Source organism: Salmo trutta, chromosome 26 (assembly GCF_901001165.1).
Source record: "Salmo trutta chromosome 26, fSalTru1.1, whole genome shotgun sequence".
Classification (NCBI taxonomy): Eukaryota; Metazoa; Chordata; class Actinopteri; order Salmoniformes; family Salmonidae; genus Salmo; species Salmo trutta.
Window position 1 is genome coordinate 34,361,975 of NC_042982.1, and position 24,191 is coordinate 34,386,165.

General features: G+C 46.7%; 1 protein-coding gene across 5 annotated transcripts in view; it reads right to left on the bottom strand.

Moving 5' to 3' along the window:
• robo2 (roundabout, axon guidance receptor, homolog 2 (Drosophila)) overlaps positions 1 to 24,191 on the bottom strand; it is a 555,672-nt gene that overhangs the window by 341,325 nt on the left and 190,156 nt on the right. Inside the window, exon 1 of one of the 5 annotated variants that reach the window (XM_029715770.1) lies at positions 22,368 to 23,199. The exons of the other annotated variants lie outside the window; for them this stretch is intronic. Within the exon in view, the coding sequence (XP_029571630.1) occupies positions 22,368 to 22,422 (55 nt within the window). The 5' untranslated portion in view covers positions 22,423 to 23,199. Of the gene's footprint in view, positions 1 to 22,367; positions 23,200 to 24,191 lie in introns of those variants that run through there. 5 annotated transcript variants of the gene reach the window in all.

Consider the following 24,191-nt stretch of genomic DNA (forward strand, 5'->3'; position numbering starts at 1 on the left):
AGGGTGACAGGGCCATGTCATGTCATCAGAGGGGGATGTGAGCGGGCAGTGGGGGGAAACTAGATGTGGCGATGGGATGATGTTACTGGCTGCCTCACGCCTCTGTGCTGACCTGCCGAGTCACCCTGCACACGGAATCCTCAGCCCCCTCCGCTACCCAGATTCATCTTCTTAAGGGGAGCTGTCAATGGCGTCACACCACACTGGCCCTAACACAGTCACCCAGACACTAGGGCGTTGACGATACCAGTATCGCAATATCTTTTTCCATGGTAAAAATGAAAACATAAAGCAGACTAATCTCTTTGGTCCTTTAAAAACCTGCTTTATTTAAAATATTGTGTGCTATAGCTTGGAAGATATTAAATGTGACTCTGGATGAGAACATAATGATGTTTGTTTCCAACATTAGGGCTGTTTTCCTAAAAAGTTACATCTGCTTCGTGGTTTGTTTCCTTGCCACAATACTAACGAGTATCGTGATACTGGTATCGTCCTGGCTCTACCTGACACAGCTCATCTCTAGGAGACATCCATACAGTAACCTGTTATCTCCTCTGGAATCTGGCCTATCCCACAGCTCATCTCTAGGAGACATCCATACATAACACCTGTTATCTCCTCTGGAATCTGGCCTATCCCACAGCTCATCTCTAGGAGACATCCATACATAACACCTGTTATCTCCTCTGGAATCTGGCCTATCCCACAGCTCATCTCTAGGAGACATCCATACAGTAACCTGTTATCTCCTCTGGAATCTGGCCTATCCCACAGCTCATCTCTAGGAGACATCCATACAGTAACCTGTTATCTCCTCTGGAATCTGGCCTATCCCACAGCTCATCTCTAGGAGACATCCATACAGTAACCTGTTATCTCCTCTGGAATCTGGCCTATCCCACAGCTCATCTCTAGGAGACATCCATACATAACACCTGTTATCTCCTCTGGAATCTGGCCTATCCCACAGGTCATCTCTAGGAGACATCCATACATAACACCTGTTATCTCCTCTGGAATCTGGCCTATCCCACAGCTCATCTCTAGGAGACATCCATACATAACACCTGTTATCTCCTCTGGAATCTGGCCTATCCCACAGGTTCTAACTAACTAACCCCTGCAGACAGGAATGCGACCACATCCTTTCACTGCAGCAGTATAAGCAGAGAGAGAGACATGAAGAGAGAGAGGAAGAGAGAGAAAAAGAGAGAAAGAGAGCTGACTCGCTGCCAAAGCAGATTCCATCTCCATCCACTGCAGTGAAGGCATGGAGGCAGGCAGGAAGAGAGGTAGGCAGGCAGGAAGAGAGGTAGGCAGGCAGGAAGAAAAGTAGTCAGGCAGGAAGAAAAGTAGGCAGGCAGGAAGAGAAGTAGACAGGCAAGAAGAGAGGTAGGCAGGCAGGAAGAGAAGTAGGCAGGCAGGAAGAGAGGTAGGCAGGCAGGAAGAGAAGTAGGCAGGCAGGAAGAGAAGTAGGCAGGCAGGAAGAGAAGTAGGCAGGCGGGAACAGAGGTAGGCAGGCAGAAAGAGAAGTAGGCAGGCAGGAAGAGAGGTAGGTAGGCAGGCAGGCAGGAAGAGAGGTAGGCAGGTCAGGTAGGAAGAGAGGAAGGCAGCCAGAGACACAAGCTGGGCCCTGTTCAAGAGACACACGCTGGGCCCTGTTCAAGAGACACACGCTGGGCCCTGTTCAAGAGACACACGCTGGGCCCTGTTCAAGAGACACAAGCTGGGCCCTGTTCAAGAGACACACGCTGGGCCCTGTTCAAGAGACACAAGCTGGGCCCTGTTCAAGAGACACACGCTGGGCCCTGTTCAAGAGACACACGCTGGGCCCTGTTCAAGAGACACACGCTGGGCCCTGTTCAAGAGACACAAGCTGGGCCCTGTTCAAGAGACACACGCTGGGCCCTGTTCAAGAGACACACGCTGGGCCCTGTTCAAGAGACACACGCTGGGCCCTGTTCAAGAGACACAAGCTGGGCCCTGTTCAAGAGACACACGCTGGGCCCTGTTCAAGAGACACAAGCTGGGCCCTGTTCAAGAGACACACGCTGGGCCCTGTTCAAGAGACACACGCTGGGCCCTGTTCAAGAGACACACGCTGGGCCCTGTTCAAGAGACACAAGCTGGGCCCTGTTCAAGAGACACACGCTGGGCCCTGTTCAAGAGACACAAGCTGGGCCCTGTTCAAGAGACACACGCTAAGCCCTGTTCAAGAGACACACGCTGGGCCCTGTTCAAGAGACACAAGCTGGGCCCTGTTCAAGAGACACACGCTGGGCCCTGTTCAAGAGACACACGCTGGGCCCTGTTCAAGAGACACAAGCTGGGCCCTGTTCAAGAGACACACGCTGGGCCCTGTTCAAGAGACACACGCTGGGCCCTGTTCAAGAGACACAAGCTGAGCCCTGTTCAAGAGACACACGCTGGGCCCTGTTCAAGAGACACACGCTGGGCCCTGTTCCACTCGTGCTCTGCACTCTGCCTGAGCCCGTCATTGTTAGGATCTATACACTGAAAGCACACACTAGACTGTCAGGATAATTCCAGGAGCTGCCCCAAACCTTCCACCGCAGTAGACATGCTCTCTCTGCCTGTAACAATGATCAGACTGCACTGCACTCTGACTTAGTATTTTGGGCAGCAGTGTCTTATTGACTTTGTATCTGTTCTGTGTATTTGTCCTTTTCCTCCCCTGTAGTTAGAGTGTATACATAGATGCGTGTGGGAAAAAGAATATCAGATTCTACAGCGATGGGCTGGGCTGATTCACATACCCTGCATTTCATGTAGCTACTCCTCGCTCTCTCTCTTCCTCTCTCTCTTCCACTTTCCCTCTCTCTGCCTCGCTCTCCAAAATCATCCATCTCTCTTTCCCTTCTTTCCTGTTCCACAGTCTCTTCTTCAGTTACCGTCAGTGTGTTGCTGCCTCTTCCTCCAGGAGACGGCCTGTCAAAGCAGAGCTGAGAGTGCTGACTTGAAACGAGGGAATAAATGAGAGAGTGGGAAGAAGAAAAGAAGGTGGCTGACTGGAAGTGTATTGATGAGGGTGGTTCTCTCCCTCCCTCTCTCTCTCTCTCTCTCCATCCCTGTTCAGGCTAATTAGTGTGAGGAATCTGGCCTTGTTCTCTGCAGGGCTGTCAGGGTGCTGGCGGGGACACTGAACTGTGTGATGCAGATGAAATGATTTCCAATGTGAGGCTCACTCAAGCATGTACCCTCCTCCCAGTGCTGGTCCCTCCCTCTCCTCCTGCAAAGTCTTCAGAGTGGCCCTGTGCCTGGTCATTTGACTGCATGCCTCTGCTCTGCACGGCCATACATTCACCAGTAACGCTACACACTTCATACACTCCAATGCTGTTGTGTTGAATTATGGGATCCTCCTTCTGAAACGGACATTCAGAACATGTCCTGTCTGGGTTCACTTTGCTCTGAATGTTCATGTCTGAAATGTAGAACATATATCTGCAGACGTGTAAACTGTGAATTTGTGATTTTGCTGTGTGTGTGTGTGTGTGTGTGTGTGTGTGTGTGTGTGTGTGTGTGTGTGTGTGTGTGTGTGTGTGTGTGTGTGTGTGTGTGTGTGTGTGTGTGTGTAATGTATATGTTGGTGTGTGTGTGTGTGTGTGTGTTGGTGTGTGTGTGTGTGTGTAATGTATATGTTGGTGTGTGTGTGTGTGTGTGTGTGTGTGTGTGTGTGTGTGTGTGTGTGTGTGTGTGTGTGTGCAGTAGCAGGTGGACTGAATATTGTTTAGCCAATTCCTCACTGTGCTACTCTAAACAGTCACTACCTACTGAAGGGGGAGCAATGAAATGAATGACACCGATTGAATCTCCCTCAAGCATTGAAATCTCTTTATTCTTTCTACCTGTATTGCATTGCTGAGCAGAGCAGAGCAGGGCTTGACAAATCGAATAGGGAGAAATAAATAAGGTGTTCATTGCTTTAGAAATGAGGGAGGAGGGGTGGAGGGGAGAGAGGGGGGAAGAGGAGGGGAGAGGGGAGGAGGGGATGGAGGAGGGGCGAGGGGAGGAGGGGAGAGGGGAGAAGGGAGGGAAGGAGGGGGAAGTGGGAATGGAGGAGGGGAGAGGGGAGGAGGGGAGAGGGTAGGGAAGAGGAGATGAGAGGGGAGGGAAGGAGGGGGAAGTGGGAATGGAGGAGGGGAGAGGAGGAAAGGAGGAGAGGAGAGGGAGGAGGGGAGAGGCAGAGTTCAGGTGGCTGTGATACATGGTGTTGCGAGATGAGTGGATAATTGGAGGTGTGTCTGGGGGCCCAACCTGTACTAAACACACACAGCAATCTGCCTTCACCTGACCTGTACTAAACGCACACAGCAATCTGCCTTCACCTGACCTGTACTAAACACACACAGCAATCTGCCTTCACCTGACCTGTACTAAACACACACAGCAATCTACCTTCACCTGACCTGTACTAAACACACACAGCAATCTGCCTTCACCTGACCTGTACTAAACACACACAGCAATCTGCCTTCACCTGACCTGTACTAAACACACACAGCAATCTGCCTTCACCTGACCTGTACTAAACACACACAGCAATCTGCCTTCACCTGACCTGTACTAAACACACACAGCAATCTGCCTTCACCTGACCTGTACTAAACACACACAGCAATCTGCCTTCACCTGACCTGTACTAAACACACACAGCAATCTGCCTTCACCTGACCTGTACTAAACACACACAGCAATCTGCCTTCTCCTGACCTGTACTAAACACACACAGCAATCTGCCTTCACCTGACCTGTACTAAACACACACAGCAATCTGTCTTCACCTGACCTGTACTAAACACACACAGCAACCTGCCTTCACCTGACCTGTACTAAACACACACAGCAATCTGCCTTCACCTGACCTGTACTAAACACACACAGCAATCTGCCTTCACCTGACCTGTACTAAACGCACACAGCAATCTGCCAGGCTGCGGCTACATGTCAACGACTTCACTCAACATCTAGTCCAGCATGGCATAACGACCTCACCACTGGCCTCTGGCCTGGTCTGAATGTAGGCAATGAGACCTGCTATAGCCACAGACCACAGGCCTCTACCATGATAGACTATACGGTGGGGAGCAACTTAATCAAATGGCCTTTAGGCTGGTACACTGGTACTGTTAGTGTTGTGTAATCTAGAGTATATATGGAGCCTGGACTACATTTATTAAAGCACTGTTCTGTGGGACACTTCATCCAGCCTGGGGGAGGGCTAAGGCAGGGGATCCCTTATTTGGCCCACGACCCCATTTTGATATCTGAAAATGTACAACCATGTGAAAAAAAAATATATAATTAACAGCTAATGTTTACTTTTTTATTTGGGGCTATGGCAGTCAATTGAAAAAACATTGTAACAGTATTTCTGATTGAAAATACTGTTGGAGAGATAGTATCTTACATTGGGCTAAGGGCTGAGGGACGGGGTGTAAGTGGACTGGGAACTCACTCAAGCTCCTCTGGACAATACTCCTAAACACAGTAGTAGCAATCAGCTACCAAAGTCAGCAACCTCAGCAACACACTACGGCCACCACTTAGCCACTGTGTGTCTGTCTGTTACTGACTGAGGGCCTGTAAAAGACGAATGTCTCTGAGCAGCTCTGCACGTTATTCATCATCATCATCATCATAATCCAGCAAGTGGAATCCCAGAGTTCAAACGTTCAGGGCTGCGATTAACAGTTGGTCCAATCAGCAGGAATCACTGTGACATTTGAACTGTGCCCTGTGCTGCAGCTTACACTGCCACAACAAAGACAGGCTCTCCTCGCCGCGCTGGGGGCTGTTACATAAATCATCTCCCTGGCTGTCATCATGGCTGCTGTTACACAACCATGTGGAGAGACATGCCTGCCTGCCTGCCTGCCTGCCTGGTCACCAGAGACACAGTGAGACACTACAGGCTAGTAAAGATACTTTGCCTCCACATTCTACAAGGACATGGAGCATCACAACTGCTATGAAGATTTATCTAACAGACAATTGGCATACATTGGATTGTTGCTTCTAAATCTTTAAATTAGATTTTGTTTGATTATTTATACAAAATAACTGTTGTTGGCTGTCTTCCAATTATACTGACTGAAATATAGCAATGCACTTTTGCATATCAACTAGGTTCTGTATGTATACATCTTTGCTTGTTTATGTTTATAGGTATGCAATATCTCCATGCACTATTATATAGCTGGAGCACAGGGCTAGTTGAAGCAGAGACTCGCAGGGTGCAGAGAACCAGGAGGTGTAGTAGGCCAGGCAGGGAGCAGGCAGTCATGGCTGGGTGATCCATGGGGCTGGAGAGGGAGATGGGGCTGGTGGTGCGGTGGTGTGGCGGTGGATGGGGGCTTGATTCACTGGCTGCTTCCACTCTGGGCTGCATTACTGCCGTAGCGGGACTGCGGCGTGTGACGGATGTGTGTTTGAGTGCCGTGCGCTCTCTCTGTCTTCACCCATCTCACACAGACAGGAGAGCTCATGCATTTTCATTAGCAGCCCTGAGCTCCCGTTTAAGAAACGGAGATACAACAGGCACCACTAGGTACAGTATCTCCTGTTTTTGTTGCTGCTTTTAACCCTAATAAACAGTACCACTGCACAGCATCTAATGGCACTAAATCCAACAGTGATGTAATCTGATGAGCTGTAATGTACTTGTTCTTACTTGTGAACATGTGTTGAGCATTGTGAAACTACTAAACTGTATTTCCAGGTCATGGTATGTTTGCTTTTCTTTGCTCTAAATTAAATGTTTGTATACTCTCTCTCTCTCTCTGTGTGTGTGTGTGTGTGTGTGTGGGTAGGGTTAACCAGAGGGTAGGGTAGGGTTAACCTGAGGGTAGGGTAGGGTTAACCAGAGGGTAGGGTTAACCTGAGGGCAGGGTTAAAGCAACAGGAGACCAACTGATTAGGCGCTTCCCCAAACCCAAATCTGCAACATGAAAACACAGATAAGCCCCCAACACTACCTCCATTCCTTCATTCCTCTACCACTGTATCTGAGTTCAGACTCAATGGACCTCTGTTTCTACCTCTCCTCCCTTCCTCCTCTCTCTGTTGGCATCATGTCCTCAAACCAATCATCTTCTATTAAGATGAGGACTGCTCCACACAACTACTTTACAACAGGGGATCTGGGCTTCGTTCACAAGCTGGTTGAATGCCATAGATCAATAGGCTGCTTTAAAATACAAGATAATCTTCAGTGAATTATCCAAAGCTACAGGAATTATATCAACATTACCAGGCTGTCTGCACATCCATGCCTCAAGACCCCAATGTGTTGTTTAGGCAACAGGGTAGACCAGGGAGAGGGGATGGGATTAAGCAAAACCGCCGCCGTGTGTGTGAGCTAGTGTGTGTGTGTGTGTGTGTGTGTGTGTGTGTGTGTGTGTGTGTGTGTGTGTGTGTGTGTGTGTGTGTGTGTGTGTGTGTGTGTGTGTGTGTGTGTGTGTGTGTGTGTGTGTGCGCGCAGAGGCACAGTGAGGTAGGCATAGCTATGCTCCAACAGGTGTGGTAGGTGCAGGTGTGTGAAACAGGTGAGTGAGGGGCCTCTCCTCTCTTCTCCTGCACAGCCACCATGCTCAATTAATCATGGCATACACGCACTACCCTCACCCTGCCTCAGCCCAGCTAAGACCATCACAGGTGTGCCGCTCACTGCTCCCCCAACCCCTGTTTAAATTCCTTCCTCACAGGTGTTACACAGCCGTTAGAACTCTGGGTGGAGAGGAGGGGAGGGGAGAGTGTGAAGGAGAGAGAGAGAGTAGAGAGTGGAAAATAGAGAGAGAGTGTGAGAGAGAGGGAGAGAGAGAGAGAGAGAGAGAGTAGAAAAGGGAGAGATGGGTTGTTTTTAATCTTATTTCAATGTTACATAATGATGTGAAATAACAAATAACATAGTGGTTACACAAAGTTCAAAACCTCATTTAGTCTAATCTCTGTTTTGTCACTCTCATAATCTCTCTCAGTCAGCCTATCTCTCTGGGTTAAGACAGCCAGGCATTAGCTCTCTCTGCACAGTAAATGTCAGGGGTATGCTTGGCTGAGACCTAGCAGAGCGGAGGTAAAAAAACACTAAGTGCTATTATCAACCTTCCATTCTGCCCTTTTATTCTCTCTCTACTGTCCCCCATGCACATGACATTTCTCTAAGAACTCCACAGTGTGTAAAAAAATGGTGCTTTCTTTCAAGAGAACACTGGGTATTAAGTCAACCTTAGCACTGTGATTTCTCCTGGGTTATTAACAGAGACCAGGATAGACACTGAACAGCGCTAAGCTGAGGCTGTAGCAGCCTGTGTTGTGTTCTGTGCTGCCTGTGTTGTGTTCCGTGCTGCCTGTGTTGTGTTCCGTGCTGCCTGTGTTGTGTTCCGTGCTGCCCGTGTTGTGTTCCGTGCTGCCCGTGTTGTGTTCCGTGCTGCCTGTGTTGTGTTCCGTGCTGCCTGTGTTGTGTTCCGTGCTGCCTGTGTTGTGTTCCGTGCTGCCTGTGTTGTGTTCCGTGCTGTCTGTGTTGTGTTCCGTGCTGCCTGTGTTGTGTTCCGTGCTGTCTGTGTTGTGTTCCGTCCTGCCTGTGTGACTGTGCTTGTGTTGTAATGTGATAGTTGAAAAGGCCTGGCTGTTCAACTACCACAGGAACAGCTCTGTGTCACCAGTGAGGTAACACTCGTCAACCCTCCCTATGATTCTGACCCGTCATCTGACTAATGCTAACGTCATCACACATACATTCACCCCTCCCTTGTTCTTTCTCTCTGCTTCTTTCTCCCTCTCTCATCTTCCTCTTTCTCACTGGTCATCTCTTTCCTCTCATTTTTGACTGTAATCAGAGAGTAAACATTGTAAATGCGTAGGGAGATGAGAGTAGTCCTATAACTGCAGTAGCACCACCCAGTGACAGTGACGTGACTCTGGGCGACACCAGAGAGACGCTGCCTGGGGATCTCGGCTGTAGGCACGTCAGGCCTATTTCGCAAATGAACCTCAATTACAGCAATGCTAGCTGCTTAAACGCAGCCAACTCAAGCAGAACAATCACATTTGGGCGAAGAAATTACAATGGCTCTTACACATTGACCTCAGTGTGCCTCATAATTCACGTACACTGTTTTAATCTGGGCATACTTTCCATTATAGCCCAGCGCTCAGACCTTGTTCATTCAATCACCACCATCAAACCTACTGTTACTACAACACACAACCAATATCATGGACACCTCATACCCTACCATCTATGTTGCTCTCTCTCTCTAATTCAAATTCAAATTCAAGCTGCTTTATTGGCATGAAAAACATTGTGTCAATATTGCCAAAGCAACAATGTATACAATATACAGTGTAATACAATTATAAACAATAACAAATAATAATATAAAATGGCAGTAAATAAAAATCCAAAATGAAATATAAAAATAATAACAATAAAATAGTAGTAAAATAATAGTAAAATAGTAGAATGTAATGTAATAAATATAAAAATATAAATATGGAAAATGAATCTATGACTAACTTATAACTAAATAACGGTCATCTTCACCATTACATCAGTACTACAACTACTATCATCATTACCACTACTACCATCATCATTACCACTACTACCATCATCATTACCATTACTACCCATACCACTACCACTACTACTACTACCATCACTAAACTGTTATCATTACCATTACTACCCATACCACCACCACCACCATCACTAAACTGTTATCATTACCATTACTACCCATACCACTACTACTACTACCACCATCACTAAACTGTTATCATTACCATTACTACCCATACCACCACCACCATCACTAAACTGTTATCATTACCATTACTACCCATACCACTACCACTACTACTACTACCACCATCACTAAACTGTTATCATTACCATTACTACCCATACCACTACCACTACCACCACCATCACTAAACTGTTATCATTACCATTACTACCCATACCACCACCACCATCACTAAACTGTTATCATTACCATTACCACTACTACTACTACTACTACCACCATCACTAAACTGTTATCATTACCATTACCACCCATACCACTACTACTACACCACCATCACTAAACTGTTATCATTACCATTACCACCCATACCACTACTACTACACCACCATCACTAAACTGTTATCATTACCATTACCACCCATACCACTACTACTACTACTACCACCATCACTAAACTGTTATCATTACCATTACTACCCATACCACTACTACCACCATCACTAAACTGTTATCATTACCATTACTACCCATACCACTACTACTACTACCACCATCACTAAACTGTTATCATTACCATTACTACCCATACCACTACCACTACTACTACCACCACCATCACTAAACTGTTATCATTACCATTACCACCCATACCACCACCACCACCATCACTAAACTGTTATCATTACCATTACTACCCATACCACTACCACTACTACTACCACCACCATCACTAAACTGCTATCATTACCATTACTACCCATACCACTACTACTACCACCACCATCACTAAACTGTTATCATTACCATTACTACCCATACCACTACTATTTGGAACGATAAACAACAATAATAATAGAAATAACAATAACAGTAATAACAATAATAGTAATAATAAGTAAGTTACTGCTTACTATGCAGATGTTATTATTCAGTGTCTCTCAGGCTGTGGCAGGCAAATACATATTTGGCTGCAAGAGGAGCCATTGCTCCTTCGCCCATGAGTATTTTTAGTTTTTCTTCTGGGTTTAATAAGTTCAAATTGTGAATAAATGTAGTCATTTCTGTGAATAAGGAATCTCTTTGTGAGGAATATTTATCACAGTAAAGGAGAAAGTGCATCTCTGTCTCTACCTCCCCTGTCGTGCAGTGACCACATACACGCTCCTCTTTGGGTAGCCATGTCTTTTTATGTCTGCCGGTTTCTATTGCCAATCGGTGGTCACTCAGCCTGTACTTGGTAAGGATCTGTCTCTGCCAGGTGGTCACTCAGCCTGTACTTGGTAAGGATCTGTCTCTGCCAGGTGGTCACTCAGCCTGTACTTGGTAAGGATCTGTCTCTGCCAGGTGGTCACTCAGCCTGTACTTGGTAAGGATCTGTCTCTGCCAGGTGGTCACTCAGCCTGTACTTGGTAAGGATCTGTCTCTGCCAGGTGGTCACTCAGCCTGTACTTGGTAAGGATCTGTCTCTGCCAGGTGGTCACTCAGCCTGTACTTGGTAAGGATCTGTCTCTGCCAGGTGGTCACTCAGTCTGTACTTGGTAAGGATCTGTCTCTGCCAGGTGGTCACTCAGCCTGTACTTGGTAAGGATCTGTCTCTGACAGGTGGTCACTCAGCCTGTACTTGGTAAGGATCTGTCTCTGCCAGGTGGTCACTCAGCCTGTACTTGGTAAGGATCTGTCTCTGCCAGGTGGTCACTCAGCCTGTACTTGGTAAGGATCTGTCTCTGCCAGGTGGTCACTCAGCCTGTACTTGGTAAGGATCCGTCTCTGCCAGGTGGCCACTCAGCCTGTACTTGGTAAGGATCTGTCTCTGCCAGGTGGTCACTCAGCCTGTACTTGGTAAGGATCTGTCTCTGCCAGGTGGTCACTCAGCCTGTACTTGGCTAAGGATCTGTCTCTGCCAGGTGGTCACTCAGCCTGTACTTGGTAAGGATCTGTCTCTGCCAGGTGGTCACTCAGCCTGTACTTGGTAAGGATCTGTCTCTGCTTCGTATCTCTGACAGAGTAGAGATAATCAGCCAATTCATATTCTCTGTTTAGGGTCAGATAGCAATTTAGTCGGCTTTGGGATTTTGTTTCGTTTTTCCAATGTTGTAAATATGAGTCCTTTGATTGGTTCATGATTTTGTTTATTTGAACTCTTTCTTATGAAGCAGTGCTGGTGTCAGCTTGGTTGGTGAGGTCCAACACCAGCTGACTGGGAGGGCTCGTTTCTGGGCTCAGCTCTTGGGTTTGAAGTGCTTTAAATTGCAGACTTGAATTTGTACTTGAATTTAGATGCAGCCAAAATTTTAATGATCTTTTCTGTATTTTCATTATTACTGGAAAGCGGCCCAATTCTGCCCTACTTGCATTAGTTGGTGTATTTCTCTGGACTTGTAGGATTTTCCAACAGAATTCTGCATGTAGGGCTTCAATTGGATGTTTGTCCCACATTTTAAAGTCCAGTTTATTGAGCCGCCCCCAAACCTCACTTCCGTAAAGAGCTATTGGTAGGATTACACTGTCAAATATTTTGGTCCATATTCTAATTGGGATGTTGATTTTGAATAATTTCATTTTTATTGCATACAATGCTCTGCGGGCTTTTTCTTTGAGTGCATTCACTGCCATATTAAAGTTTCCCGATGCACATATGGTCAGACCAAGGTAGGTGTAATTTTTTGTGTGTTCAATGATGGTGTTGTTCAGAGTGAATTTATATTTGTATTTCTGACATCTGTTTTTTGGGGGGGAAATCATGATTTTTGTTTTTTGGAAATTTACTGCCAGGGCCCAATTATGGCAATATTGCTCTAGAATATTAATGTTCTGTTGAAGACCTTCTTTGGTTGGTGATAGAAGTACCAAGTCATCAGCATATAGCAGGTATTTCACCTCTGTGTCAAATAGTGTGAGTCCTGGGGCTGGAGAATGGTCCAACATGTGTGCTAATTCATTGATATAAATGTTGAAAAGGTTTGGACTCAAACTGCAGCCTTGTCTCACACCTCGACATTGTGAAAATAATTATGTTCTTTGGTTTTAGATTATTATTGCACATTTGTTTTCTGTGTACATACATTTTATTAAGTCATACACCTTACCACCAAGCCCACTTTGGAGAATTTTGTAGAATAGCCCTTCGTGCCAAATAGAATCAAATGTGTTTTAAAGTCAATAAAGCAAGCAAAGATTTTTCCCTCTTTTTTTTGGTGGACGTGTTTATTAATTAGTGTGTGTAAAGTGTATATATGGTCAGTAGTGCAATGGTTAGGAAGAAAGCCAAAAGTCTCTCTCTCTCTCTCACACACACACACACACACACACACACACACACACACACACACACACACACACACACACACACACACACACACACACACACACACACACATCAGCGGTAGTGAAACCCCAGCCATGAGGCAGATGGCGCACGGGCCCCTAGAGACCCCAGGTGACCATCAGTGTGCCACCAGGGAGGCTGGGGGTGAGCATCACCAGCCCAGACTCTGCCACGCCACCACAGATGACGACAAGCTCTATGACCAGACAGGAGTATCTGGAGGTCCTCAGAATAACACAGGGTCATGGCTTCATGTCCACTAGTCTACATGCTAAGCTATTCTTCTTGTTCTATTCCAGCTCGAATAACAGCAGACTATAGTATAGACTAAGAGACTTTGTACTAGACAACTGGTCGCTAATAATGGGGAATATGTGGCCGTTCTGGCATGGCCAACATTTAGATTTAAGGGTCAATTTTATTTTTACTTCATTCCATTAAACCTTAGCCAATAAACACTGTAATTTTCCTGTAACTGCAGGAGCACATGTCAAAACTAACCATTTTCTAACCAAAGCACATTTGGATCTATCCCTCTCCATTCAATCTCTCCAGCTCCCACTTCCTGTCTTGTTTTTCCTTCCTTCTTTTGGTCCTCCTCTCCTCCTCCCACTCCATTCCATCTCCCCTTCCCTCTCTCTCTGTCTCCTGTAGCAACACACTATTAATCACAAAACACTAAACACTGTCTGACTGCCATTCACCCAGCCTGCCTTTGTTGCCCATGTTGCCCAGTAAATGCAACTACAGACCTTTTTGTCTGCATAAGTGGACTCTTAGAGATGGCTCCTCCCTTCCCAAGTACCCACAGATTACCCCTGAAAGGCTGGGTGATGGGTAGTGGTGAAGGGAAGAGGGGAGGTGGGGGAGGAGAGGGGAGAGAGGGGAGGAGGGTGACAGAGAAATGATTGGGAGGAGTGATTCACTGCTCAGAGAGATGTGCGCCCCTCTCCCTCCGGCCATCCAGCCATGCCTTCAGCCAGCGCTTAGCAACCAGTGGGTTTGGCTGAACAGAGAGTGAGGGACAGCAGAGAGAAAAGAAAGACAGAGAGTAAGAGGGAGAGAGAGCAGACACAGAGAGAGACACACAGACCAATAGAAAGAGGGAGAGAGCGAGAGAGGTAGAGAGAGAGGTAGAGAGAGGTAGAGAGAGCGGTAGAGAGAGGTAGAGAGAGAAGTAGAGGGAGGTAGAAAGAGGTAGAGAGAGAGGTAGAGAGAGGTAGAGGTTGAGAGAGGTAGAAAGAGAGGTAGAAAGAGGTAGAGAGAGAGGTAGAGAGAGGTAGAGGTAGCGAGAGAGGTAGAGGGAGAGGTAGAGGTATAAAGAGGTAGAGGTAGAGAGCGGTAGAGAGAGAGGTAGCGAGATAGAGAGAGAGAGGTAGAGGGAGGTAGAGAAAGGTAGAGAGAGAGAGAGGTAGAGAGAGAGGTAGAGAGAGAGGTAGAGAGAGGTAGAGAGAGGTAGAGAGAGGTAGAGAGAGGTAGAGAGAGAGGTAGAAGTAGAGAGAAAGGTAGAGAGAGGTAGAGAGATGTAGAGAGAGGTAGAGAGAGATAGAGCGAGGTAGAGAGATGTAGAGAGAGGTAAAGAAAGGTAGAGGTAGAGAGAGGTAGAGAGAGAGGTAGAGAGAGGTAGAGAGAGGTAGAGAGAGAGGTAGAGAGAGGTAGAGGGAGAGGTAGAGAGAGGTAGAGAGAGAGGTAGCGAGAGAGGTAGAGGGAGAGGTAGAGGTAGAGAGAGGTAGAGAGAGAGGTAGAGAGAGGTAGAGGTAGAGAGAGAGGTAGAGAGAGGTAGAGAGAGAGGTAGAGAGAGGTAGAGAGAGAGGTAGAGAGAGAGGTAGAGAGAGGTAGAGAGAGAGGTAGCGAGAGAGGTAGAGGGAGAGGTAGAGGTAGAGAGAGGTAGAGAGAGAGGTAGAGAGAGAGGTAGAGGTTGAGAGAGGTAGAAAGAGAGGTAGAAAGAGGTAGAGAGAGAGGTAGCGAGAGAGGTAGAGGGAGAGGTAGAGGTATAGAGAGGTAGAGGTAGAGAGCGGTAGAGAGAGAGGTAGCGAGATAGAGAGAGAGAGGTAGAGGGAGGTAGAGAAAGGTAGAGAGAGAGGTAGAAGTAGAGAGAGAGGTAGAAGTAGAGAGAGAGGTAGAGAGAGATAGAGCGAGGTAGAGAGATGTAGAGAGAGGTAGAGAAAGGTAGAGGTAGAGGTAGAGAGAGAGGTAGCGAGAGAGGTAGAGGGAGAGGTAGAGGTAGAGATAGGTAGAGAGAGAGGTAGAGAGAGGTAGAGAGAGAGGTAGAGGTAGCGAGAGAGGTAGAGGGAGAGGTAGAGAGAGGTAGAGAGAGGTAGAGAGAGAGGTAGAGAGAGAGGTAGCGAGAGAGGTAGAGGGAGAGGTAGAGGTAGAGAGAGGTAGAGAGAGAGGTAGAGAGAGGTAGAGGTAGAGAGAGAGGTAGAGAGAGGTAGAGAGAGAGGTAGAGAGAGGTAGAGAGAGAGGTAGAGAGAGAGGTAGAGAGAGGTAGAGAGAGAGGTAGCGAGAGAGGTAGAGGGAGAGGTAGAGGTAGAGAGAGGTAGAGAGAGAGGTAGAGAGAGAGGTAGAGGTTGAGAGAGGTAGAAAGAGAGGTAGAAAGAGGTAGAGAGAGAGGTAGCGAGAGAGGTAGAGGGAGAGGTAGAGGTATAGAGAGGTAGAGGTAGAGAGCGGTAGAGAGAGAGGTAGCGAGATAGAGAGAGAGAGGTAGAGGGAGGTAGAGAAAGGTAGAGAGAGAGGTAGAGTAGAGAGAGAGGTAGAAGTAGAGAGAGAGGTAGAGAGAGATAGAGCGAGGTAGAGAGATGTAGAGAGAGGTAGAGAAAGGTAGAGGTAGAGGTAGAGAGAGAGGTAGCGAGAGAGGTAGAGGGAGAGGTAGAGGTAGAGATAGGTAGAGAGAGAGGTAGAGAGAGGTAGAGAGAGAGGTAGAGGTAGCGAGAGAGGTAGAGGGAGAGGTAGAGAGAGGTAGAGAGAGGTAGAGAGAGAGGTAGAGAGAGAGGTAGAGAGAGAGGTAGAGAGAGGTAGAGAGAGGTAGAGAGAGAGGTAGAGAGAGAGGTAGCGAGAGAGGTAGAGGGAGAGGTAGAGGTAGAGAGAGGTAGAGAGAGAGAGGTAGAGAGAGATAGAGAGAGAGGTAGAGGTAGCGAGAGAGGTAGAGGGAGAAGTAGAGGTATAGAGAGGTAGAGGAAGAGAGAGGTAGAGGTAGAGAGAGGTAGAGAGAGAGGTAGAGAGAGGTAGAGAGAGGTAGAGGTAGAGAGAGAGGTAGAGAGAGGTAGAGAGAGAGGTAGAGAGAGAGGTAGAGAGAGGTAGAGAGAGGTAGAGAGAGGTAGAGAGAGGTAGAGAGAGGTAGCGAGAGAGGTAGAGAGAGAGGTAGAGAGAGGTAGAGGTTGAGAGAGGTAGAAAGAGAGGTAGAAAGAGGTAGAGAGAGAGGTAGAGAGAGGTAGAGGTAGCGAGAGAGGTAGAGGGAGAGGTAGAGGTATAGAGAGGTAGAGAGCGGTAGAGAGAGAGGTAGCGAGATAGAGATAGAGAGGTAGAGGGAGGTAGAGAAAGGTAGAGAGAGAGAGGTAGAGAGAGAGGTAGCGAGATAGAGATAGAGAGGTAGAGGAAGAGAGAGGTAGAGGTAGAGAGAGGTAGAGAGAGAGGTAGAGAGAGGTAGAGAGAGGTAGAGGTAGAGAGAGAGGTAGAGAGAGGTAGAGAGAGAGGTAGAGAGAGAGGTAGAGAGAGGTAGAGAGAGGTAGAGAGAGGTAGAGAGAGGTAGCGAGAGAGGTAGAGAGAGAGGTAGAGAGAGGTAGAGGTTGAGAGAGGTAGAAAGAGAGGGTAGAAAGAGGTAGAGAGAGAGGTAGAGAGAGGTAGAGGTAGCGAGAGAGGTAGAGGGAGAGGTAGAGGTATAGAGAGGTAGAGAGCGGTAGAGAGAGAGGTAGCGAGATAGAGATAGAGAGGTAGAGGGAGGTAGAGAAAGGTAGAGAGAGAGAGAGGTAGAGAGAGAGGTAGCGAGATAGAGATAGAGAGGTAGAGGGAGGTAGAGAAAGGTAGAGAGAGAGAGAGGTAGAGAGAGAGGTAGAGAGAGATGTAGAGAGAGGTAGAGAGAGATAGAGCGAGGTAGAGAGATGTAGAGAGAGGTAGAGAAAGGTAGAGGTAGAGAGAGGTAGAGAGAGAGGTAGAGAGAGGTAAAGAGAGGTAGAGAGAGGTAGAGAGAGAGGTAGCGAGAGAGGTAGCGAGAGAGGTAGAGGGAGAGGTAGAGGTAGAGAGAGGTAGAGAGAGAGGTAGAGAGAGGTAGAGAGAGAGGTAGAGGTAGCGAGAGAGGTAGAGGGAGAGGTAGAGGTAGAGAGAGGTAGAGAGAGGTAGAGAGAGAGGTAGCGAGAGAGGTAGAGGGAGAGGTAGAGGTAGAGAGAGGTAGAGAGAGAGGTAGAGAGAGGTAGAGAGAGAGGTAGAGGTAGCGAGAGAGGTAGAGGGAGAGGTAGAGGTAGAGAGAGGTAGAGAGAGGTAGAGGTAGAGAGAGAGGTAGAGAGAGGGAGAGAGAGAGGTAGAGAGAGGTAGAGAGAGGTAGAGAGAGAGGTAGCGAGAGAGGTAGAGGGAGAGGTAGAGGTAGAGAGAGGTAGAGAGAGAGGTAGAGAGAGGTAGAGAGAGAGGTAGAGGTAGCGAGAGAGGTAGAGGGAGAGGTAGAGAGAGGTAGAGGTAGAGAGAGGTAGAGAGAGGTAGAGAGAGAGGTAGAGAGAGGTAGAGAGAGAGGTAGAGAGAGAGATAGAGAGAGGTAGAGAGGAAGAGGTAGAGAGAGAGGTAGAGAGGTAGAGAGAAAGCTAGAGAGAGGTAGAGGTAGAGAGAGGTAGAGCGAGAGAGAGGTAGAGGTAGAGAGAGGTAGAGAGAGGTAGAGAGAGGTAGGGAGAGGTAGAGGGAGAGGTAGAGAGAGTTAGAGAGAGGTAGAGAGAGAGGTATTGAGAGGTAGAGAGAGGAGGTAGAGGTAGAGAGAGAGGTAGAGAGAGAGGTAGAGAGGTAGAGAGGTAGAGAGAGAGGTAGAGAGAGGTAGAGAGAGGAGGTAGAGGTAGAGAGAGAGGTAGAGAGAGAGGTAGAGAGGTAGAGAGGTAGGGAGAGAGGTAGAGAGAGGTAGAGAGAGGAGGTAGAGGTAGAGAGAGAGGTAGAGAGGTAGAGAGGTAGAGAGAGGTAGAGAGAGGAGGTAGAGGTAGAGAGAGAGGTAGAGAGGTAGAGAGGTAGAGAGGTAGAGAGGTAGAGAGGTAGGGAGAGAGGTAGAGAGAGAGGTAGAGAGAGAGGTAGAGAGGTAGGGAGAGAGGTAGAGAGAGGAGGTAGAGAGAGAGGAGAGAGGTAGAGAGGTAGGGAGAGAGGTAGAGAGAGAGGTAGAGAGAGGAGGTAGAGGTAGAGAGAGAGGTAGAGAGAGGTAGAGAGAGGTAGAGAGAGGAGGTAGAGGTAGAGAGAGAGGTAGAGAGGTAGAGAGGTAGAGAGGTAGAGAGGTAGAGAGGTAGAGAGGTAGAGAGGTAGAGAGGTAGAGAGGTAGAGAGGTAGGGAGAGAGGTAGAGAGAGAGGTAGAGAGAGGTAGAGAAAGAGGTAGAGAGAGGTAGAGAGAGGAGGGAGAGAGGTAGAGAGAGAGGTAGAGAGGTAGAGAGAGGAGGTAGAGAGAGAGTAGAGAGAGAGGTAGAGAGGTAGGGAGAGAGGTAGAGAGAGAGGTAGAGAGGTAGAGAGAGGAGGTAGAGAGAGAGGTAGAGAGGTAGGGAGAGAGGTAGAGAGAGGTAGAGAGGTAGAGAGGTAGAGAGAGAGGTAGAGAGGTAGGGAGAGAGGTAGAGGGAGAGAGGTAGAGAGAGGAGGTAGAGAGAGAGGTAGAGAGGTAGAGAGGTAGGGAGAGAGGTAGAGAGAGAGGTAGAGAGAGAGGTAGAGAGGTAGGGAGAGAGTTAGAGAGAGAGGTAGAGAGGTAGAGAGAGGTAGAGAGGTAGAGAGAGGAGGTAGAGAGAGAGGTAGAGAGGTAGAGAGGTAGGGAGAGAGGTAGAGAGGTAGAGAGGTAGGGAGAGAGGTAGAGAGAGAGGTAGAGAGAGAGGTAGAGAGAGAGGTAGAGAGGTAGAGAGAGGAGGTAGAGAGAGAGGTAGAGAGGTAGAGAGGTAGGGAGAGAGGTAGAGAGAGAGGTAGAGAGAGGTAGGGAGAGAGGTAGAGAGAGAGGTAGAGAGGTAGAGAGAGAGGTAGAGAGAGGAGGTAGAGAGAGAGGTAGAGAGGTAGAGAGGTAGGGAGAGAGGTAGAGAGAGAGGTAGAGAGAGGAGGTAGAGAGAGAGGTAGAGAGGTAGAGAGGTAGAGAGAGGTAGAGAGAGGAGGTAGAGGTAGAGAGAGAGGTAGAGAGAGAGGTAGAGAGGTAGGGAGAGAGGTAGAGAGGTAGAGAGAGAGGTAGAGAGGTAGAGAGGTAGGGAGAGAGGTAGAGAGAGAGGTAGAGAGGTAGAGAGGTAGGGAGAGAGGTAGAGAGGTAGGGAGAGAGGTAGAGAGAGGTAGAGAGGTAGAGAGGTAGGGAGAGAGGTAGAGAGAGAGGTAGAGAGGTAGAGAGAGAGGTAGAGAGAGAGGTAGAGAGGTAGAGAGGTAGGGAGAGAGGTAGAGAGAGGTAGAGAGAGAGGGTAGAGAGGTAGAGAGGTAGGGAGAGAGGTAGAGAGAGGTAGAGAGAGAGGTAGAGAGGTAGAGAGGTAGAGAGAGGAGGTAGAGAGAGAGGTAGAGAGGTAGAGAGGTAGGGAGAGAGGTAGAGAGAGAGGTAGACAGGTAGAGAGGTAGGGAGAGAGGTAGAGAGAGGTAGAGAGAGAGGTAGAGAGGTAGAGAGAGAGGTAGAGAGAGAGGTAGAGAGGTAGAGAGGTAGGGAGAGAGGTAGAGAGAGAGGTAGACAGGTAGAGAGGTAGGGAGAGAGGTAGAGAGAGAGGTAGAGAGGTAGAGAGGTAGGGAGAGAGGTAGAGAGAGAGGTAGAGAGGTAGAGAGGTAGGGAGAGAGGTAGAGAGAGAGGTAGAGAGAGGAGGTAGAGAGAGAGGTAGAGAGTTAGAGAGGTAGAGAGAGAGGTAGACAGGTAGAGAGAGAGGTAGAGAGAGGAGGTAGAGAGAGAGGTAGAGAGGTAGAGAGGTAGGGAGAGAGGTAGACAGGTAGAGAGGTAGGGAGAGAGAGGAGGTAGAGAGAGAGGTAGAGAGGTAGAGAGGTAGGGAGAGAGGTAGACAGGTAGAGAGGTAGGGAGAGAGGTAGAGAGGTAGAGAGAGAGGTAGACAGGTAGAGAGAGAGGTAGAGAGAGGAGGTAGAGAGAGAGGTAGAGAGGTAGAGAGATAGGGAGAGAGGTAGACAGGTAGAGAGGTAGGGAGAGAGGTAGACAGGTAGAGAGCAAGAGAAATAAAGAGAGAGCAGATATATAGAGAGAGAATCCATGTTCCCGCTACAGAGGGGACTAGACTCCCAGACTCCGTGGGGAGAGTGTGAAGACTGCTAAAAACACGATACAAATAGCCACAGAAACCAAAGACTATCTAAAAAGGACAAAGGAGGAGAGGAAGGAGCAGGGGCCCCAGTGTCAACCACTGCCTTCAACAAATAAAATCAACATCTTCCATTTTTTTTAAAGCTGTACAAAAAACACAAAGCAAACGCTAGTAAGTGTGAATCATTGCTTACAACAAAGCAAGTGTTGACATTACTAATGCAATAGATGACACATTTTGTGATTTCCGCTTCCTCATTCAAAAATGGCTTAATGGCACAAGGTCAATAGGTTTTTAGCCTTGGTGTGTGTGTGTGTGTGTGTGTGTGTGTGTGTGTGTGTGTGTGTGTGTGTGTGTGTGTGTGTGTGTGTGCGCGTGCTTGCATGAGGGGTGATGAACACTTCCGTCCAGTAAACATGATTCAGACATTAGGATTGTGAATTGTGACACTGCAAACCTCATTGTTGGTGTGGTGGTCTGCCTATCTCCTCTTTCCATTAGTCACATAATTGATCAAGACCATATCAGGCCTCCTGTCACCTGATTTATGATTTATGGTAGTCATCACATTTACTCTGCAGTTGAGGCTCATTTAATGCTTCTATTAAACTGGCTCCCTTGTAGGCCAATGATTCCCACGAAGCCTTGTAAAATCATAAAAATTGTGCTGACTTTGCACGCTATATTAGTTGAGGAGAAGGCTTGACTTTTAACAGTGTGGGAGCAATGAATTAAATTGTATAAATTACTTTCACAATTACCAACAGAATCACCATTAAAGATTGATGAAACAACAGTGAGGTAATGAATGGAGTGCCAGTCATGTTTAAAGTCACCTAGTTATTATTCAGCAGGAATACATTATGTATTATGTGTCACTCACTTGGCTTGAGTCCTGGACTGAATTTGAAAGCAGTCACATATATTTCCACACCCATCTCTCTCCCCAAGACAAGCACAGTTGCACCTGTGAGCTCAGCTCTGTCAAACAACATGGCAGGTGGAATGCAATGTTGTAATAAATACATAAGCAGATCTAACCATCTCCCTTTAGATACATTCTATTGAGAGAAAAAATCAGAAGTCAATCACACACCGTATTGAATCAGACGCTGGTATTGTAGTGTACACCTTTTTTTATTTTGTTGTTGTTGTTATCCTATGTTCATTTGCACACCTTTGGGTTACTGTGGGTACAGTTGTCGGTTTATACTGACCATCAGGTGTCAGAAGGCTATATACCATCATGCAGAATGTGGCTATGCGCTGATTCTGTTGCCAAGGAGAGAAGTGAGGTGGGTATTTCTTGAATGACTAAGATAATTTTTTCTCACCAAATATAACCACTTTATATGAAATCATTTTTTGTTTTTATTCGGGTGACTTCAATATGCATTTCGTGCAAGACAGAAGGCAACAATATCTGACATTTTAGTTTGCGTTGACTTCAAAGCCTAAAACCATTTTATAACTCCTTTCAGATACCATTCCAGATAATAGAAAGAACATCCACCAAGTACTCCTCTGATCAACAGTCTACCAAATCTCCAATGAATTGTAAAATAAAACACATACATAATCTAACTGCCCATGGCATGACCAGCGAAATGAGAAGCCTGTTACATAGTCTATCATATAAAGTGTATATCATCATTATCCATCGTTAAAACTGTACGGAGTAAAGTAAAAAATAAGGATCCAAATCTGAAGAACCTCTAAATGCAAGAGTTGAACTGTACAATATTTTATAGTGCACCATTAGTTCTCAATATTAAACACAGATAACTCCACGACACAATGAGTTTGATACCATGTGAAATTCCATAAAGAATTTAAAGAACTTACCATCAATTTGCAAGTACAATAATCCACCAACAAGGATGAGCGCTAGCGGACCCATACTTGCATATTAAACATCCACGGATTGTGCGCAAATCCTTGGATTTTGCAGTGAAAATATGTCCAAACAGCAGCAAATGTACTTATTTTAATAGTTCGAGTTTTATATAGGTCCTAGTTACTGACTAAAGCCAGTTGTGATGTTCAATAATTTAGAGGATTCATTGTAGCCTGCTCGTTGGAGCCCGGGATCGATTCATGTCCACAGCCGTAAGAACCAAATCAGTCTCTCGCGATCATCTGAAATTCCAGCTGTTTGTCCCACGAGTTAACTTGCAATGGTCATGTCTATTTTTCCAATAAGTACGAAACTATACAATATCATATTACAACCTAAAAGAAAATATAAATTGTGTATACTGGGTTCAAGAGAAACGCCTCCAATCATGTAGTTGCAGTCTTGGTTTCGGCTCCTTGAGACGCGTCTCATGGACGGACGGACACCTTGTAAATCTTCACCGATGTCTCTCCACCGTTCCTCATCAATACATAGATAGCCAAGTCTAAATGTTTATGCACAAACCCCAAAACCCCATGTACTTCAGTCCATAAGCAAATGTTTACATTTAATTGGGAACCCGCTGCCCAAGATCACATGTGCCTAGCCTGTGCCTAAGCACTGTAAATGTACAGTCAAGTCAGTTGAACAGCCTATTGGTTTGTGTATAGCGCTACCACTAGGAGCCCATGGTCTATGCTCACTCCGCACAGCCTCAGCGCCGACTGACACATACACCAACCAAGTATCCGGAGGGGGAGGAGAAAGGCAGGGAGGGAGGGAGATAGAAGGCTGGATGTAGGAGCGTAGACGGAGTGCGCTCCAGCGTGCATTGGCCAAAGTCATATTGTTGTAACTGACTATGAAGTTCATACGAAGTAGACCCGTGCCACAGGTATGCTGCTACATACCACTGTAGTAACTTTGAAGCACTAGGGTCATTCTGTCCTTGACCCACCGGAAGTAGCCTAGTCAAAAATGTGATTTCCTGTGAGATATATGTTTCCAAGATAACTGAAATGTCAGCCTGTTTTGGTGGGTAACATCCCCAATTGGTAAATAATTTAATTTAGTTAAGGACAAATTCTTATTTACAATGACAGCCTCGGATCAGATTTCTACCTTATCAGCTCTGGGATTCAATCTAGCAACCTTTCAGGTTACTGGCCCAATGCTCTAACCACTGGGCTACCTGCCGCCTTAATAGACCAGTAGGAAAGAGAGTTCTCAACCTCTCTGCCAATAACAGCTAGTTTTCAACCCCCCCTCCCCCACCACCAGTCAAGTAGAAACATTCTTGCTTTAGAAATGTCAAAATGTTTTTGTTTTTGACCATAAAAAAATCACAGCAAGTTACTTAATTGTTACCCATAAATTATTTGATATCGAGATAAAAACGGCTGCATTTGGACCTTTAATAAGTGCTTCCTAAAATATGTAGGCCTAAATGATCAAACACTGCAATTTTTCAGGTAGCTTCATCATACGATCGTGCATAAAACTAAAAGCCTACTTTTCAGTATGAAATATATATATATATATATATATATATTTCTGTGCCCAGACATAATTGCATTTCTGTGTTCATAGACAGCATATCGAGGTGGATCTTATAATTCTGTGTGTCATTGATATTTGATGTGGGTGGCATGAATGTGTCGGACAGTGAGTGGCAGCGCACCAATGATTGCGCCATTAGTCATCTGTTTGCTGTGGCGCGCGGTGCGCACGTACATTAAACATGCATGGCGCAAGAAGATTGTCAAAAGAAC